General features: G+C 42.6%; 2 protein-coding genes across 2 annotated transcripts in view; one reads left to right on the top strand and one right to left on the bottom strand.

Annotated features, from left to right (window-relative positions):
* Positions 1-16,335, bottom strand: part of AP3S1 (adaptor related protein complex 3 subunit sigma 1) — a 148,028-nt gene that overhangs the window by 62,559 nt on the left and 69,134 nt on the right. The window lies entirely within an intron of this gene.
* CDO1 (cysteine dioxygenase type 1) lies at positions 248-15,602 on the top strand. Its single transcript, XM_073344751.2, has 5 exons — positions 248-555; positions 5,739-5,816; positions 9,122-9,279; positions 12,050-12,219; positions 14,817-15,602. Exons 1-5 carry the CDS (start codon positions 377-379, stop codon positions 14,844-14,846), a joined length of 615 nt encoding a protein of 204 aa, XP_073200852.1. The 5' UTR covers positions 248-376; the 3' UTR covers positions 14,847-15,602.

The following is a 16,335-nucleotide window of genomic DNA, read 5'->3' as shown; positions in this document are numbered from 1 at the left end:
ACTTAAAAAAGAGATTCAAATGCACTTTAAAAAATGGCTGGGAGTGGGGCAAAACATTAGAATGAAGAAGTGCAACCTTCCCATACAAAAGGAGGGGGGACTCTAAGAAGCCATACCTGAACTCTTTGTCAGGAGGGGGAGGAGGTTCTTTCTGTTTGCATAACCCAGGATCCCACAGCTCACTAACCAGTTTTGTGAACTTCCCTCCCACCCTCCTTGGGTAGTTGGTACATTCCCACTGTAACTTCAGGAGCATAAATACAGGCAGCACCAAGCTGCGAGAAAATTTGTTGTTTGCTAGGAAGGGGAAGGTGAATCTGCTTGTCCAAGCACAAGCAATTTTGCTGCTTGCAGCCGGTTGTGTGGAAGGTGTATCATGGAGCAGCCGGTGCAAACAGAAGTGTGGAAAGCGCAGACTTTACAGGAACTGATCCAGATCCTGCATCACTTATTTTCTAGTGATAAAGTCAGTATAGAAGAGGTGCAAGCCTTAATGGAATCGTATGAGAGCAACCCTGTGGAGTGGATGAAATATGCCCAATTTGACCAATACAGGTAAAGTCAGCACTTCTTATTTCAGTGTTTAGGGTGGTAACGCAAAAAGGAGTCTGTCTAAATAGTAAATGAACAGCGCAGCAAGCAAGACAGACAAACACACCTGGTGGGAATTGAGGGACGTCGTTTGTGCTATTTTTTTGGGGGGGGGGTAAATAAAGTGAAATTAACAGAGCTCGGAGGAGTGGAATGTAAAGTCTAGGTATGACCAGTTTCCACGAAGCCTGAATTAAACTGAAGTAGTTCATGTGTGCATGCATACATGGAGCTATGGAAGCATTCACTCCAAATATCTTTTAGAATCGGTTTGAGGAATTAGAGGAGGAGTCTTTGCAATCATCTGGTGTTCTAATAGTTGGGATCTACATAACGTGACATCTGGGTGAAGGAGGCAACTGGCATCTCGGTGTAAACTTAATTATAATAGAGTGTAAAATAAAGAACATGGTTGGAATACACAACAATGATGAAGAGTCACTGTAAGGGCTGGATAACAGGACTGTATCCTCGCCCCTGCTTATACGGTTGCGATCATTTCAGTTAGGTACAGCTGTGGGTAAGAATCTGATCTAGATGCACGTGGCTTTTATTCTTTATTTTATTGTCTGCTAAAGCTAGTACACTCCGTGCTTTTCCTAGACCGCTCCCTTCAGTTCTAACTGTTCTCCAGATGCGTGGTTTTCATACGAATAGCAAAGATGTTTTAGGAGGTGACGGATGGGAGGAGGCACCTCCCCAAGCGTGGAACCGTTTGCAAATTCAGAATGAAGCCAGTCTCCTGGAAACAGCTCAGAAACTACGAACCCAGAGAAAATATCTTGGCAAGTTTCCCAGACTGATCAGCAGTAGGAGACTAATTCAGCTCAGCTCGGTACTTTCGCTCCGCATCGCCGCGCTCCACAAAGCCGGTCTTCAGGGCTGGTGCGCGCCGCGCTGTGGGAAGGGGGGCCGGGGCTCACCTCTCTCGTTCGGTATCGGTGTCCGCAGGGCCAGTTATTTACTGTTGCCTGCTGCGGTGACTCGTTAGGGACAGGTCAGCGAAAGCGCTTGCTCAAACCCACCCAGTCCCCAGCCCAAGTTCCGGGGGCGGGCTGGCGGAGGTCAGGAAGCCTCGGTTGTGCAGCGAGTGGTTTGAAATGAAGTCTACTCGGCACCAGTCATCCGCCTCGGCTTTTGTTCTGCAAAAACTCTTCTTCTCCCTCCGCCCCCCAGCCCCAACCAAGGGGTCGCGGCAGTAAACCCCCCTCTCTCAACACTATCCTGCCACCTCCCGCTGCCTTTGCCAGGCACTCCTCCTCTCCCGCCCTGCACGGGTCTGGGGTGGCATTTCCCGTGCCCTTCGGCTCTTCCTCTGCCCCCGCCTGCTGTTCCCTCGGGGCTCCCGCGCTCCGCTTCCTTTGCGCGCCTCCTTTCGACCCCGCACACGGTGCGCGCGGGGGAGCTCCCCTGCGATCCTCCTTGGGCCCTTCCCCGCACGCCGTGCTCCCCCGGGGGGGTGCGGCGGCGCGCGTGCAGCCCTCCGCCTTTCCCTCTGCTCCTTGTGCTCCGCGGGCTGCGGATCCCCACGCCACGCCCGCTGCGCTATGCCCTTCTCCCGCCCTTCCCCACCAGTTGCTTTGCAGGTTCCGCGCTGGCTGGCAAAGGGCTGTTCAGAGGGAGGGCCAGGGGCAGGGCTCCGGCAGCCAATCAGAGCTGCCCCTCAGCGACGCCCAAATCAGAGCCGGCCAGCGTCAGTGACCTACGTGGCTGCCTGGCTGGCCGGGGCTTGCTGTCTAGCCTGATGAAGCTGGAGGGCGTCAGGACCGGGGCAGTCTCTGCCCCATGGGCTCCTGGGCATCACTTGCGGGACCTGGCGCAGATTGTTGGGGGGAGGGATAGCTCAGTGGTTGGAGCATTGGCCTGCTAAGGCCAGGGTTGTGAGTTCAGTCCTTGAGGGGGCCATTTAGGGATCTGAGCCAAAAATTGGGGATTGGCCCTGCTTTGAGCAGGGGGTTGGACTAGATGACCTCCTGAGGTCCCTGCCGACCCTGGTAATCTATGATTGTTTGCCCTGTGCTGCAGCTGGCACCCAGACACTGTTTACAATAAACACTATTACCAGGGGAAGGACATGGACTGTGGCTCCAAAGTTACCCTGTGCAGCTGCTCTCCAGTCTAAGGGTTGAGCGGGAAGCTCAGTAGGCATTAGCCTGTGCTCCCCTGGTGTAGAAGAGTATGAAGTCAATGGGCAGACCTGAGTGCATGGGCAGTGTCCTAATGCAGGAGCTTAGATTGATTCCCCCACCCCTCTCAATTTCTCCCATCCTGGCTAATTACCAAGATAATAGACAAACATTAGAGCTGTGCTTATGTATGACTATCTGTTTAGGGTAGGGGGTGCCCAGACATCCTGTTTGGGCTGGGACAGGGCTGTCCCGGCTGTCCTGACTTTTCTGGCAAAAGTAACTTAGACATTTGTCAAGAGCAAGCGGGACAAATGCCACTTTTGTCCAAAAGTGGGGTGCAGGGGGTGAGTGGCAACGGCAGCTTCATGGGGGTGGGAGGGAGAGGCAGGGCTCAGATGTGGGCAGGGCTTGAGTGAACAGCGACACCAGCTGAGGGGTGGGGGAAGCAGGGCTCAGGCTATCGGCTCGGGCCAGCCCCACATGAGGGGGCAACAGGAGGCCTTGGGCTAGCGCGATGTGGTGTCCCATTTTCCCTTTGGGAAATATGGTCACCCTAGTTTATAGGATTTTCTGCAGTGTTCATCAGTGCCGCACCCCCCTCCGGACATTCATGAAGTTGTCCTCATGCCACCCCTGCAAGGTAGGGCAAGTATTATCCCAGTTTGCCGGTGAGGAACTGAGTTACAGACTCAGCTACACTAGCACTCAGCCCAGCATCCTTGAGCTCCACTAGTGGAAGGGCAGGTGTAGACAGAGTACAGGGGTTTCTACCACTGTGTCAGCTGGCACCCATACATTGTTTATACTAAACACTATTACCATTGGAAGGACATGGACGAGGGCTAGACAGTGGGAAAAGAGTAATGAAAATTCCCAAGATAAACTTACCCTGAGTGATTTCTCCAGATTCACAGAGGCAGTCTCTGTCAGAACCTGGAATAGACTCTACATCATCTGTATCCCACTCCCGTACCTTAACCTCAAGAACATCCTTCCCTTTAATATGATGACCAGAGAGAACTTGACTGATTATGTCTTAGGTGAGTGCCCTAATCAGCTGGCTTTTGGCTGTTTTGGAGTGGTATGTCTCTCACTCTGGTTTCTTGTGAAAAGCTGTAAAAGGTCTCAGTTTCATCTTGATGCAGAACCGGAAAACTTGCATTCTTGAAAATATTTGTCGGACAGGAAAACCACTTCCTGCCCACCTCTACATTTAAGTGTGTCAGGCGGGTTGCTAAATCTTGGATGGGGGGAAAACACATCACCTTAAAGTGTGGGATCTAGTTTCATTGAACGCTTGGGGGTGTGCACAATATCCTGTCATCAGGCTGTGAGAAGTACCATGTTGTCCCTTCTTCACTTTCTTTGTTTGTTTGATTCCTTTCCCTCAGCCTCCTCTGATATCATCAGACTAGGTGTTTCTTCCATCATATTCTTGCTTTAGCAGAGAAGAAAGTACAATATCAGTTCAGGCTTAACAGTAATTGTTACTTTTCTAAATATTGATTTGCCCCTTGCAGCTGGTGTCTTTCCATTGTAACTCAAACATACATTATTCCTACACTTCTAAAAAAAAATCTTATTTTTCTCTTTATCGTGGATGCATTATACTGGATTAAAAAATAAACTCCTTTCTTCTCAGTTTGACTTTTTTCCCATTCAGAACAAACCTCAAAACTTGTGTTCCGATATAAGCATTGTAACACTAGATGTATGTGTAGCCAGCCACCCATGCTGTGCAGAAATGACAGATTGTGACCTGTTTAATCAGACAAAACTTGTATTGTGATGTCATATAGAAGAGAACTTTTATATAAAAATTAAAATTAAAAATAGTGAAGAAACTAAAGATGGAATGAGATGAAATGCAGAAACTAACTTTATGATTCAGTTAAGGCAAAATATGTGGGATGAACTGAAAATAATTTGTTACCACCATGCTGTTTTGACAGAATACAACAAAGGGATATCTTGTGGGAAAACAGCAGATTAGGCAAAACAAACAGCCAGTTAACACAAACAGAAAAACTTCTTCTGCGTGCCAAGTGAGAATCTCCCACCAGTTACTAGTGGCTGCGGCAGAGGGACACTTTTTGTTAGGGACTCATACTGCTTAAGACCCCGGGCCTGCAAAGATATAAGCATATGCTTCACTTTTCACACTGTCAGTAACCCTATTGAAATCAATGAGGCTACTCATGTACGAGCTTGCAGGATTGGGCCTTCAGTTAGGAATCAGAGGATGAAATCACCTGTGTTGTTTAGGGACAGGAGGCCCTCAAGCCATGAGAATGGAACATACCCTTGATTAACCACATGAATAACATGTATGTAAAAAGCAAGTCTTTTCTGCTTTTCTTTTTGTTTGATTTAATATAGGAAACTTTTTTCGTATCTTCTGCTCTTCCGAGCTTTGTTTTGGGTGTAGCTGTTTGACAGAAATTACTGTGTTGGTATTGGGTTTCAGACGTACAAAAAAATTATAAGTACAAAAAACCAGAATAGTCCAGAAAAGCAACAGTTTTACCATATGCGGTAACCCCTATACTTCAAAAATCTTTGCCCAGTGCAAAAGAATGCAGTCACCGAAAGGAAAACCAAGAATATTTGAAAGTGAACTGTAGAAAAATGTACACATTTCTTTTCTTTGTTGCAGTACTCTGTTTCTAATTAGAAAGCCTGCTGTTGAAATGATCTCATTCAGCAACTATTTATATTAGATTTTCTCTTCTCCTTCAGTTTCAGATATATACATCCAACCCTCAGTACTGGATTTAATTTAAAAGCTTTCCTGATGCTATCAAGCGCTAGTTGTATGTCCATTTTTTTTCCAACCTGAAAAAGTGCAGTGGCAAAAACCACTTAAAAATTCCATTTCACTTTCTCTGCATATAATTTGCTTTCCAAAGCTAAGAAACCTTGTAATATAGGCTGCCACTAACCATGTTTATATTCCCTGTTGTTTCTTTATATGCACACACATATATTTTTAAAAACCACAGATGTTTTCAATTTCAGATACACAAGAAATCTTGTGGATAAAGGAAATGGAAAGTTCAACTTGATGATCTTATGCTGGGGTGAAGGACATGGCAGGTTTGTATCCAAACAGCTTGATACCTGCAGACAGAAATAAAGCTACAGTATTTTTCATTTGGTCTGTATACTACTGTGTGTCATTGTCCTGTAATAAGAGACAAACCATCTTCCTCACAAACATTAATGGGTAGAGGGTGGTTAACTGATAACTACAAACAAAATAAGTAGTAATAATCAGGATGACTATGCCAAAGGGGTAATTTTGAAAATTGTGTATCTCATGATTTTAGGGCATTTCTGCGGTTTTCAGTCTTCCACCAAATCTAAGCTTCTGTTTTGTCCATTGAGCTTTTTTAACCTTACAGTTACAGAGCTGGATCTTGCATTCTTTAGTAAAACTGCAGTTGTTTTATAGGAGTTCTGCCTGATCAGAACTGCAGGATCAGGCCCATGTATTAGAGGCTATAAAAGCTTTTGCTTCTATTACACCTATATAGTTTAAATCCTGGTCTGTGTGGCCAGCCTGAGAAAACGAGGTTGGATTAGGCAGTTTGGAGTGTGGGAAGGAATGGACTCTCCCCACCCCACGCTACTGTATAACAAGGCCACTTTGTGGTTGCTATCGCAATGATAAAGGGACAACAGCTGCTGTGACCAGTCTACATGGGATGTATGGGGGCATCGACTGGTGGATCTGCATAGTCATAGTGCAGGGGTTCTCAAACTGGGGGTCGGGACCCCTCAGGGGGTCATGAGGTTATGTGGGGGGTCGCGAGCTGTCAGCCTCCACCCCAAACCCTGCTTTGCCTCCAGCATTTATAATGGTGTTAAATATATAAAAAAGGTGTTTTTTATTTATAAGGGGGGGTTGCAGTCAGAGGCTTTCTGTGTGAAAGGGGTCACCAGTACAAAAGTTTGAGAATCACTGTCATAGTGCTTCTGAAGCTCCCTGCAGAGCTTTCTTCTATGGTATGCAGGAGTTTCAAACTTCCTATATATATTCTGTATAGCCTGCGTCTCTGCAGTGCTGAACCTTGCCAGGACTGTTGCTTATTGGGTGTTTTTATGTGCCTGCGGACATGGGGGCAGGATCTGTCTCTCTGAGGTTCTTTCACAACTTTGTTGGCTAACCAAAAAAAGTTCTAGCCTGTAATTTTTTGTCACATAATCTGCATTTAAGCAGAAAAACTATAACTGTTTGCTTTAGATGTGAAAATGAATTAACGTTGTCAGGTCTAATTTGGGATGGTGCCATGCTTCCCCAAATAGATGTAAGAGGGCAGTCTAGATCTGCGGCCCACCAGCTCTTTAGTATAGGGTCTTTTCTGAACAGAGACTAAAATTATTGTCAAATGGTGTATTGGTTTATGATTTGGACAAGCATCTGCTGGTGACTAAAGTGATACCACAACTGGTTTTCACTCCCTATGTAAGCAGGATAAAATAGTTAACATGATTAATTGGAAGAGAAACTGCTGAGGGAGTGACTACATGGCATTCATGAACTTGCCTACTTAAAAAAACCCTGCTTTTTGCAAGTCAACAGCAATATAACTTCTGTTTGGATTGGAACATTTGCTGTGTATAACACTTAAATCCATCATATTCTAGATTGAAGCTTGATTAGCCTTGTACATTGGGGTCAAAAAATCCACTTGCCTGAGTCAGTACGAAGCCATCAACTTCTGCAGCAGTGAAGCTTTAATTTCTTTTTAAGTACATTTCTAGCCCTTACGGCTGCAAATATAGCAATTCAAATGTATTCCTGAGTAGGTAGCCAGCCTGCACCAGTGCTCCTGCTGCTGATCACAGCTTTGCCAAACAACAGCAAAGTGAAATGAACAGCTCTGTCTGGTCAGTTTAATTGTTGCTATTAAATCCAGTGGGAAGCAGTGAAACTTCCTTTCTCCTGTGTACCTCACATCCATCACAGCAGCAAAGAAGCCCTGAAGATGGAGACGAAGTAGAAAGCTCCCTCTCCCAAACAGTGGGGTGGAGTTTCAAGTTTATTCCTAGACTGTAACTGATAGGAAAGATAGAACCCCCAAGCAAAGTCCATGGAAAGTGCCCTGTTGTTTCTCAACAGCCAGCGTGTGTTACCTAGACTTTTCTTTTGTGTTTACTTCTGGCTAGTATGGTTAATCCTTCAGCTAGTAGTTATCTGCTAAATTTTCCAACACTTGTATTTGTTGTTAAGTTATTGTAATAGCTTTCTAATACATCAGCCTTTATTGAGTATCTTTCAGTCACAGTAAATATTTCTTTGAGATTTGCTGGTGATCTGATAATGTGACAAGTGTGCAATAACATTCATGTCCTGCACATACTGTTATACCTCTACAATACACCATAGTGTCTGTTTCTTCTGGGGGAATTCTTTGCCACTGCGCACCTGCAGAATTCATGTCCCCCGCAGATTTTTTTCTCAGCAGAAAATACATTCTGCCGGAGAGGCGCTGCAATCACGCCTTTCGCCCATCAGGGCTGCTGTGGCGCCAGAACAAAGGGCAGTTGGCTTGCAGCCAGCTGCGGATAGGGAGGATGAGGGGCAGCTTTCCTCATAGCGCCCTGCCCACAGAGCCAGGTGAGGAGGTCTGGGATATGGGGGGATGGATAGAGCAGGGAACAGGGAGCTTCTGGGAGGGTCACATAGATGAGGGTTCAGAAGGGCTAGTGCGGGGAACAGACTGGGGCAGGGGCTAAATGGGAGTAGGGGTGCTGGACCACATGGGGATGGGGGGCAGGTGTAGGGACACATGGGGACAGGAGAAGATGTGCCTGACTGAATGGGAGAAGCTAGGAGTCATACAGACTCTGCATGGGAGATGCTCCCCACTCCCTAAAAATCACCCCCCCACAAGAAAAACCCTGTTCCATACTTCTCCCACCCAGACCCAGCAACCTTCCAGGTTCATTCCTAGGCTCCTTCCTAGCAATTACTTCCCTATCCCTCAGCTCCTCTGTTACCCCAGATTCCCCCAAGCCTTTGCACTGTTTCTAAGGGGTGTGGGAAATATGTTTCTGTTTTGTAATTTACATGAATTATGAGTCAAAGTTCTGTATTAATATGCCTAATAAGGAATCTATTTGTCAAAAAACATTTCTGGAATCTTTTTTGTTGTCTGTATTGTTACAGACATACTTGCTTACAGGTATTTTGAAATAAATTACCAAAATACTTGAAACTAGCATGACTATATTGTGTTATTTTGACAAATAAAATATGCATATTTTTAAAATATTGTGCATAGAATTTTTAATTTTTTGGCGCAGAATTCCCCCAGAAGTAGTCTGTTAAATTTGTAGTAGGTGGTATTAAATGTATACATCACACTGAGTTCAGCTACTCTGTGTTTCTATAGCAGTATTCATGATCACACTGACTCACACTGCTTTATGAAGATCCTTCAGGGGAATCTAAAAGAGACTCTGTTTGAGTGGCCTGGGAAAAAAGGGACTGGAGCAATGACGAAGAAATCAGAACAAGTTTGGGGGGAAAATCAATGTGCCTATATCAACGGTAAGCTTCTTTTTAATGTCTCATATATGACCATTTCATTGCTGCCCATCAATGATTATAACTCTTAACTGAAAAGTTCACTCTTTAATAAACTGGTCTAGCTATAGGTTCTTGTATTTCGTCTAAACTTGTTGTATACAGCACCTGTGCAGACTCAGACTCTCCTCAAACTTGTGTTTAAACTTAAACAGTCTAAAAAAACCCCATTCATCTAAATTCATGATTAAGATACTGCAGTAAAGGCTAAGATCCTTCAACAGCTCCTGAATGCTCAGAGCCTTGCAGGATTGAGCTCCAAATCACTAACTGAAAATGCATGTGGATGTGAAGTTGAAAATGTAAAGCAATAGGCAAATCACATGTATGAAAATCCAAAATTCATACATGTCTCCAGGGCTGGCTCTACCTTTTTTGCCACCCCAAGCAGCGAAGCAAAAAAACCAAACCAAAACAAAACAAAAAAGCAGCCGTCGAAGTGCCACCGAGAAAGGAGTGCCGCCCCTTCTGATTTGCCGCCCCAGGCACCAGCTTCCTTTGCTGGTACCTAGAGCCGGTCCTGCAGGTCTCTGTTTGGATTTATGAAGAAAATATCTCTTGGGTGTGTAAGGTCCTTTTGGGTTACAATGGAAAGCCTAAGAACAAAACTGTAGTAGAACAGTAATTGCCCACACAATCAGTACGTCTAATAGCCAGCAACAGAATGGATAATGATTGAAATGAACATTGCTCTGGACTTTTAGAATTCTGTACTTACACTTTTTAGGATGCACAGTAGCTCATACCTATCTTGACTTGGGGTAGAGAGTGGAGGGGTCTTTTTTGTTGAACAATGTTCACTATGTACAAAAGTACACTAAAGCCCAGTCCTGCAGTGCTCAGCACAAGTAGTGAAGTAGTGCACAATATTGTATGAAAATGGTGGACTTCTTGACTACTTCTGACACATTGTAATATGTGTAACTGCTTCTATACAACTCTCTGTAGGCACTGTATGCTGTTTTCTATATTTACTTCTGTTGTGAGAAGCTTGCAAATAAAACAAAAGGCTTGAACAATTTACTTGACCCCTGTACAGCTAGTCTTTTGGCTAGCCAGCCAGAGGCCAGTGCCTTTGAAAACTTCCTGAAAACTTTTTCTTCTGATTATTTTCTATGCTTGCTCTCACCCCAGAGGTGGATTTTCATTAACCAAACTTTCTGAAGTGGAAGGAGAGAGAAATCTGTTCAAGTGCTCAGGGTTTTTATTGGGGGTCAAGGGGTGGGTTTTTTTATAATACAATCAGTGCATTGGGAAGTCAGTCTTTTTTACTGGTTCAGAAAACATTTGCACTTTATGTGTGTGTGCTCCAAAAACAAATTGTTTGGGTTGTTGTTTGTTTTTAAAGCAATCTTTTTAAAAGCCTCTAACTAGTCCTCTGAGAGAACTGTATGCCTAGCTCCTCTGCTGTGTTTCCTGGCTGGATATTTCAACTTAAAAGTAACAGAAAATTAAACGCTGTGCATTCACAATTTGTTGCCTTAAACTCTTTAACAAAGCCCTAAAGTATTTGTGTTTCTATTTGGATATCTGCACATTCAAATAAATGGTGCTGATGCAGAAAGAATATCCCATGTAGCCTGGCAGTTCCTTTTTGTGCTAGTTGCCTATTACTTGGTGTTTCTACTTTGCTTATAAGACAACTCACAGGACTGAGTTGATTTTAATCTCTCAGTACATGAATATAAACTTAGGGATTTTTACCCTCATTAAATGAAAGTGTAAATGAAATGTACAGGTGTATAGTTTAAATGAGCCAAAGTTGGAATGCACCAGTGCTTCCCACAGTAACAGTATCTGGGCTACATTGTACAATTAAGGGGTGAGTATTATATAAGATATTACATAAGCATAAAGGGCTGAGTTGCATTTGCTCTGGGAATCATAAACTTTAATTCTTGAACTCTTGAGCAGTTTTTAAAATTCTTCCACAGTGCTCAATCAACATGAGTTTTGGTAGATTTAATGTTCGGACTTTGGGTATTTTATAGAACTCTGCTTCTGCCCTCTGGTTCTCTGAAAGTGCTGTCAACTTATTAATAGCCACACTGTGGGCAGTGGCTTGTTTTATTACCTGTTCAATTATATTTGCTGTTTCAGTGAAGATTGGATGTTTGCCATGCTCTGGTAATTTGTCACTTTAAATAAAAGCCCAGACAAATGGGAAAGAGTAATTGGAAGATGGACAACTGTAAAAGAAAGCAACTGTCTCCTTGCCCTGGAATTTACACTTGAAACTCAAGTAGTTCAGTCTTAACATGGTTGATGTCCTTGTTATCAGGCTAAAGACTAGCAATGCAAAACCCTGTTTTCCTCTGAAATATCTTGTTTATTCTTTAGAAAAACAAATCTTCCATCCAACATCTTCAGAGCACCAATGTCTCCTAGGAAAGAAAATATCATTTGGGGATGGCAGCTGATAATAAATTACCAACCATGTGCTCTTCCTAAAGCTTCTGTAGATTCCTGTTAAGCTTTATACCATAGTAGATAACAAAAAATTCTATATATGGAAAGTTAGAGAGCAAGACATTCTGAAGTCCCAATGAGTTTGGGGATCTGTCCTAAAGAGTAAAACCCAAATTCTCTTTTTTAAGTTAAAAATTCATCCTGAAAGCGTGGGTATGTCCAGCTGTCTTGTTGGTTTAGAGATGGTGCTTTTCCAGGCACGTATCAGATTTAATTAGATCTGTCTGTTAATGTAGCCTTTCCTCTTATGTCCTCGCTTGTCTAGACTCCATTGGCCTGCACCGTGTGGAGAACACAAGCCACACAGAGTCTGCTGTTAGTCTGCACTTGTACAGCCCATCCTTTGACAGCTGTAACACCTTTGATCAAAGAACCGGACACAAGCATAAAGTCAAAATGACATTCTATAGTCAGTTTGGAGAAAGGACTCCAGGTGTAAGTACAAGCTAATGAATACCCTTTATGTTCAACTATCCTGTGTCCTCATGTGAACAGAGCAGAGACCTAGCTTGCTGTGTTGCTGTCCATCATTGCAAACCAGCCCTTGGCTCTCTTGGTGGGTTGTCCAGCACAAGCACAGTTCTTGTTATGGACTGTCTGGTCATTTTTAGGATAGAGATGAAACATGTTTCAAAAGGAAGCTCAGTTTTGGTGTCAACTTTAAGTTTCCCTTTACACACAGTTTTTAAAATGCTACTTTGCACTTACACTGAAGTTCTTCCTTTGCCTCTTCAAAGCATGGTACAAATATTATTCTCACAGCATCCCTAGGAGGCAGGCAAGGATTATCTCCATTTCACAGATGGGGCAGTGTCATTTGTCCAAACTGCAATTGGATTTAGGTATTACTGGCTCTGCTCATCCATCTGCCCCCTGCTCCCCAGTAAAAAAAAGGTCCAATCTTATGAAGTACAGAGGAGCCATCAGCTCCCCTTGATAGCAAAAGGAGTTGAGGGTGCTGTTGGGCTAAGCAGTTTCACATTTCAAGTCCAAATTGTTTTCTCCCTGTAATTTGTTGGCAACAAAAACTGACAGTGTCATGACATTTTTAAAAAACAAACTGTGAAATGCAGACTCCCCGAGCAAGGTTGGTCTGCTTAGTGGCATAGCACCAATGCTGTGTTCGTCTCTGTCTGGAGCTCTCAGTACCAGGACTGGGAGTGGTGGGCTTCCCTCTGGAACTCTTTAGTGTGTCTAAACCTGGCCACAATTTAGGACCTTTATAGGAGGAAAGCTGCTTAATGGTAAAGAAATGGGGCAGATTTTCAGGACCTTGTTTAGGATAGCCCATGGCTGGACTGGATGTTCACAGAGGGCTTGATGCTGAGAGGTACTGAGCACTCTTAACTCTCACTGATGGACTAGCAGGAAATGAGTGATCTAGCCTTTAGTAGGTGAAGTTCTGCTAAGGTTTTATGTATAATGGGCAAAATCCCTCCAGTCCAACAAGCACAATGCAAATAGCTGTGCTTCTTTGCAGCTTTTCACATTAAAGCACCCAAACTGTAAACTTTACACGTGTGAAAGTCCTCCAGACAACTAAACTCCTTCCAGTCCTTATCATCCAGAAGAAATAAGATAAATTTTGAATAGCACAGTCACATGAGAGTAAAAATTCAAGATTTTTGCTGCTTGTGTTTTCTATTTCTTTAAAAAAAATTTACCTGAGAGGAAGTCTTGGTTGGTTTGTGTGTGTAAGATAACAAGTGAAATATTTGGAAACTAGCTATTTGAACTTCAAATATTTTTCTGTTCTTGTTCTGTAGCAACTGGTAACTTTTGTATCTATGATGGGAAGTTTTATCTGATTTTTGAGAGGGAAAAATCTTAGTCATTGGATGTCTCCACTTAGTTCCAGTAACTGCAGCTGGTAAACAGGGGCTGGATGGAACCTGGGTTTGGCCATACAGCTGTCTCAAATGACTGCATGTTGCAGAAAACTTTTGGCTTCAGTGAGGGTTTCTGGAAAGCTCATTGGAAACGGACAGTCTTTTGCTGTTTACCAGGTCTCAAAGGAACATGGGGAGGCAGGAAAGTGTAAGATGGGAGGAGAGGTTAAAAATACAAAGGATAGTGCAAAGTGTATGTACGTTTTCTTAGGAACAAGAAAATCTACCTGAAAATCTAAATATTATAAACATGCAACACTTTCTGTTAGCTTTCCTTTTCATTCAAACTAAACAAAATGTGCAAGTAAACTCCTGATGTACTTTTCAATTAGTTGTCATTAAATGTTTAGCTAGGGTTTAATAGAGGAATCTAGCTGTGCTGGAGGATTTTTAAAGCTAATCGGTCAATTATTCAGAAATTCTGTATGCACCTGCACCCAGTTGTACATAGAATCATAGATTATCATAGAATCATAGAATAACATGCCAAACACTGAAAGCCTGTTTTTTTCAGTGTTAATCAGTTAACTTACCAGTGACTTTCCCCCAGAAAGTAGCCTGCTATGTGCTTAGTCAAAGAAAACTATATGGATCTAGAGTGCACTTTGAGTGCTACTGTGTATTTATACCAGAGTATTAATATAGAGAACTTGCTTGCCAAGAAAAATCCCATAAGCTTGATCCTGCCCTCTGATAGGTGTAGTACATCATCATGTTTTTTGCTAGTAGGCATTCATGTGCAAGTGCAGTTAGATGATTCTCACCCCCCATCCCCACTAAACTGGGGGTCTAATTTTGCTGACAGGATCAAGCTTGATTCAATAGGTCTGAGAGGAAGGATGTCTGGTGTGGATAGGGCACGAGTCAGGGGTTCAGGAGACCAGAGTTAAATTCCCTGTTCTGCCACGGACATACCCAAGGTCACACCATATCATATGGTCTTTCTCTGCCTCACTTCCCTAGCTGTAAAATGGGGATAAGAGCACTTCCCTCTCTCACAGAGGTGTTGTGAGAATAAATACATTAAAGATTGAGGCACCCAGCTACTATGGTAATGGGGGCCATATATGTACCGTAAGTAGATGGGGCATCATAATCTACTCAAGTCTTTTCTTTTAAAATAATCTCTCCTCTTTCTTTTAGGCAACAGCAGTGTCACAAGAGAACAACTGAGAAGCACCAGAATTAATGTGTTAAGGCCTGCTGAATGTTTGACCAGGGACAGAAGAATTGTCTAGCTGATGCTAGCTATAGTTGAATAACCCGTACATAGAAATACAGTAGGGAAGCTTCCTGGCAATATGTAGTTATGTTGAATGAATACTGATTATGGGACCCTAAGGTGACTAGTGCTAATAAGCTGCTGCAGGGGTTAGATGCCTTTACATAGGCTGTTGTAAAGTCAGAATCAAGTACTTTGTTTTTCTGATCCTAGCCTCTTTTAAATTCCACTTTTGAAACTGTACTGGGAATATCAGTAGCAGGTGTTTTAAACACCATTTGACACTTTTTATAGGTCTTTTTATATGGTATGTGTGCTCAGTGTATTTAGTAATCTAAACTTTGTAGCCTCAAGTCACCATTTGTACCCATTTGTAATGTATTGGATACTTGTAAGAGCAGTTGTCTTTTTCTTTTTTTTTTTTTTTAGTTAAGCCTTTTATGTTTTAATGCTCTGGAACATTTTGATAGTTGTGCATTTTTATTTTATTTTTGTTAAATTTCATTTGTCAGATCTGTTTTTAAACAGGAGCAATAATGCACTTCATGTACAATAATGTTTGAAAAGTTAACTGAGTTGGGCAAAGGTCTGGGTTTTTAACCAGACTAATTATGTTTAATATGGCTAACATCCAGTTTCCAGAGTTCTGTTGTGTAGCTACTGAATGCCTTTAGGGAAACATAAATAAAACTGGATTTGAGCACAAATTTCAAAAGATTGCAGCCTCTTTCCTGATAACTAACATATATATAATGTTCATTACTCATGATTAATTCCATCCTCTGTAGATCTCTCATGAATCTCTCTTAAATCTTACCTAGGTGATACCATTATTAGAAGAGGAGTTAAAAAGACAAAAGCATTTAAAATTTACTGTGAAATCCTGACCCCATTAAAGCCAATGGGATTTTTTTGATAGATTTCAGTGGCTCCAAGATTTCATCCTTAACCCTGAGTTACAATACACAGGAGTTTTTTCAAAACATAATTATAATAAAAACAGAAATGCACCAAAAATCAGTGAGGTCTGGTTTTTTTCTTCCTCCATAAAAGACTCTCTTTATTTATCTGATCTAACATGTACATGAGAAGATGAGATACACTAAGTGAAAATACACCTTTCCTTAATTTCCTTATAAAAACAAAAGTAGAAAATGGGGCTGTATAAAGATCCTACTGCACTCTTCACTCTCTTCTTAGTGACTATGTTCCACTGGGTAGTAATGTAGTTATGTTTTTAAAATTTTAACAGTACCTTTTTCTAATGAGTTTCACATCTTCCTCCTTATTGGAAGTAAACACTACAGAGATTTTTAGAATCTCAGTAGCAGCCATTTACCATGTGCTCTGTGATAGGCGTAAAAACTGTTTTCTGTCTTTGGCTCTTTTTCAAGTTTCCAGGAGTAAAAAAAAAAAAAGTCTGATGGGAGAAACTTTGGG

Source organism: Lepidochelys kempii, chromosome 5, assembly GCF_965140285.1.
Source record: "Lepidochelys kempii isolate rLepKem1 chromosome 5, rLepKem1.hap1, whole genome shotgun sequence".
NCBI classification, from domain to species: domain Eukaryota; kingdom Metazoa; phylum Chordata; order Testudines; family Cheloniidae; genus Lepidochelys; species Lepidochelys kempii.
Note: the sequence above shows the minus strand (reverse complement) of the source record. Positions and strands in the feature narration are given on the sequence as shown.

What these genes read in the sequence shown, in the direction of transcription:
- CDO1 (XM_073344751.2), top strand. Translation starts at nt 377, where the DNA reads ATGGAGCAGCCGGTGCAAACAGAAGTGTGGAAAGCGCAGACTTTACAG. An exon ending in TCAATGTGCCTATATCAACG is followed by an intron (nt 9,280 to 12,049) that starts GTAAGCTTCTTT and finishes TCGCTTGTCTAG; the next exon opens with ACTCCATTGGCCTGCACCGT. An exon ending in TTGGAGAAAGGACTCCAGGT is followed by an intron (nt 12,220 to 14,816) that starts GTAAGTACAAGC and finishes TCTTTCTTTTAG; the next exon opens with GCAACAGCAGTGTCACAAGA.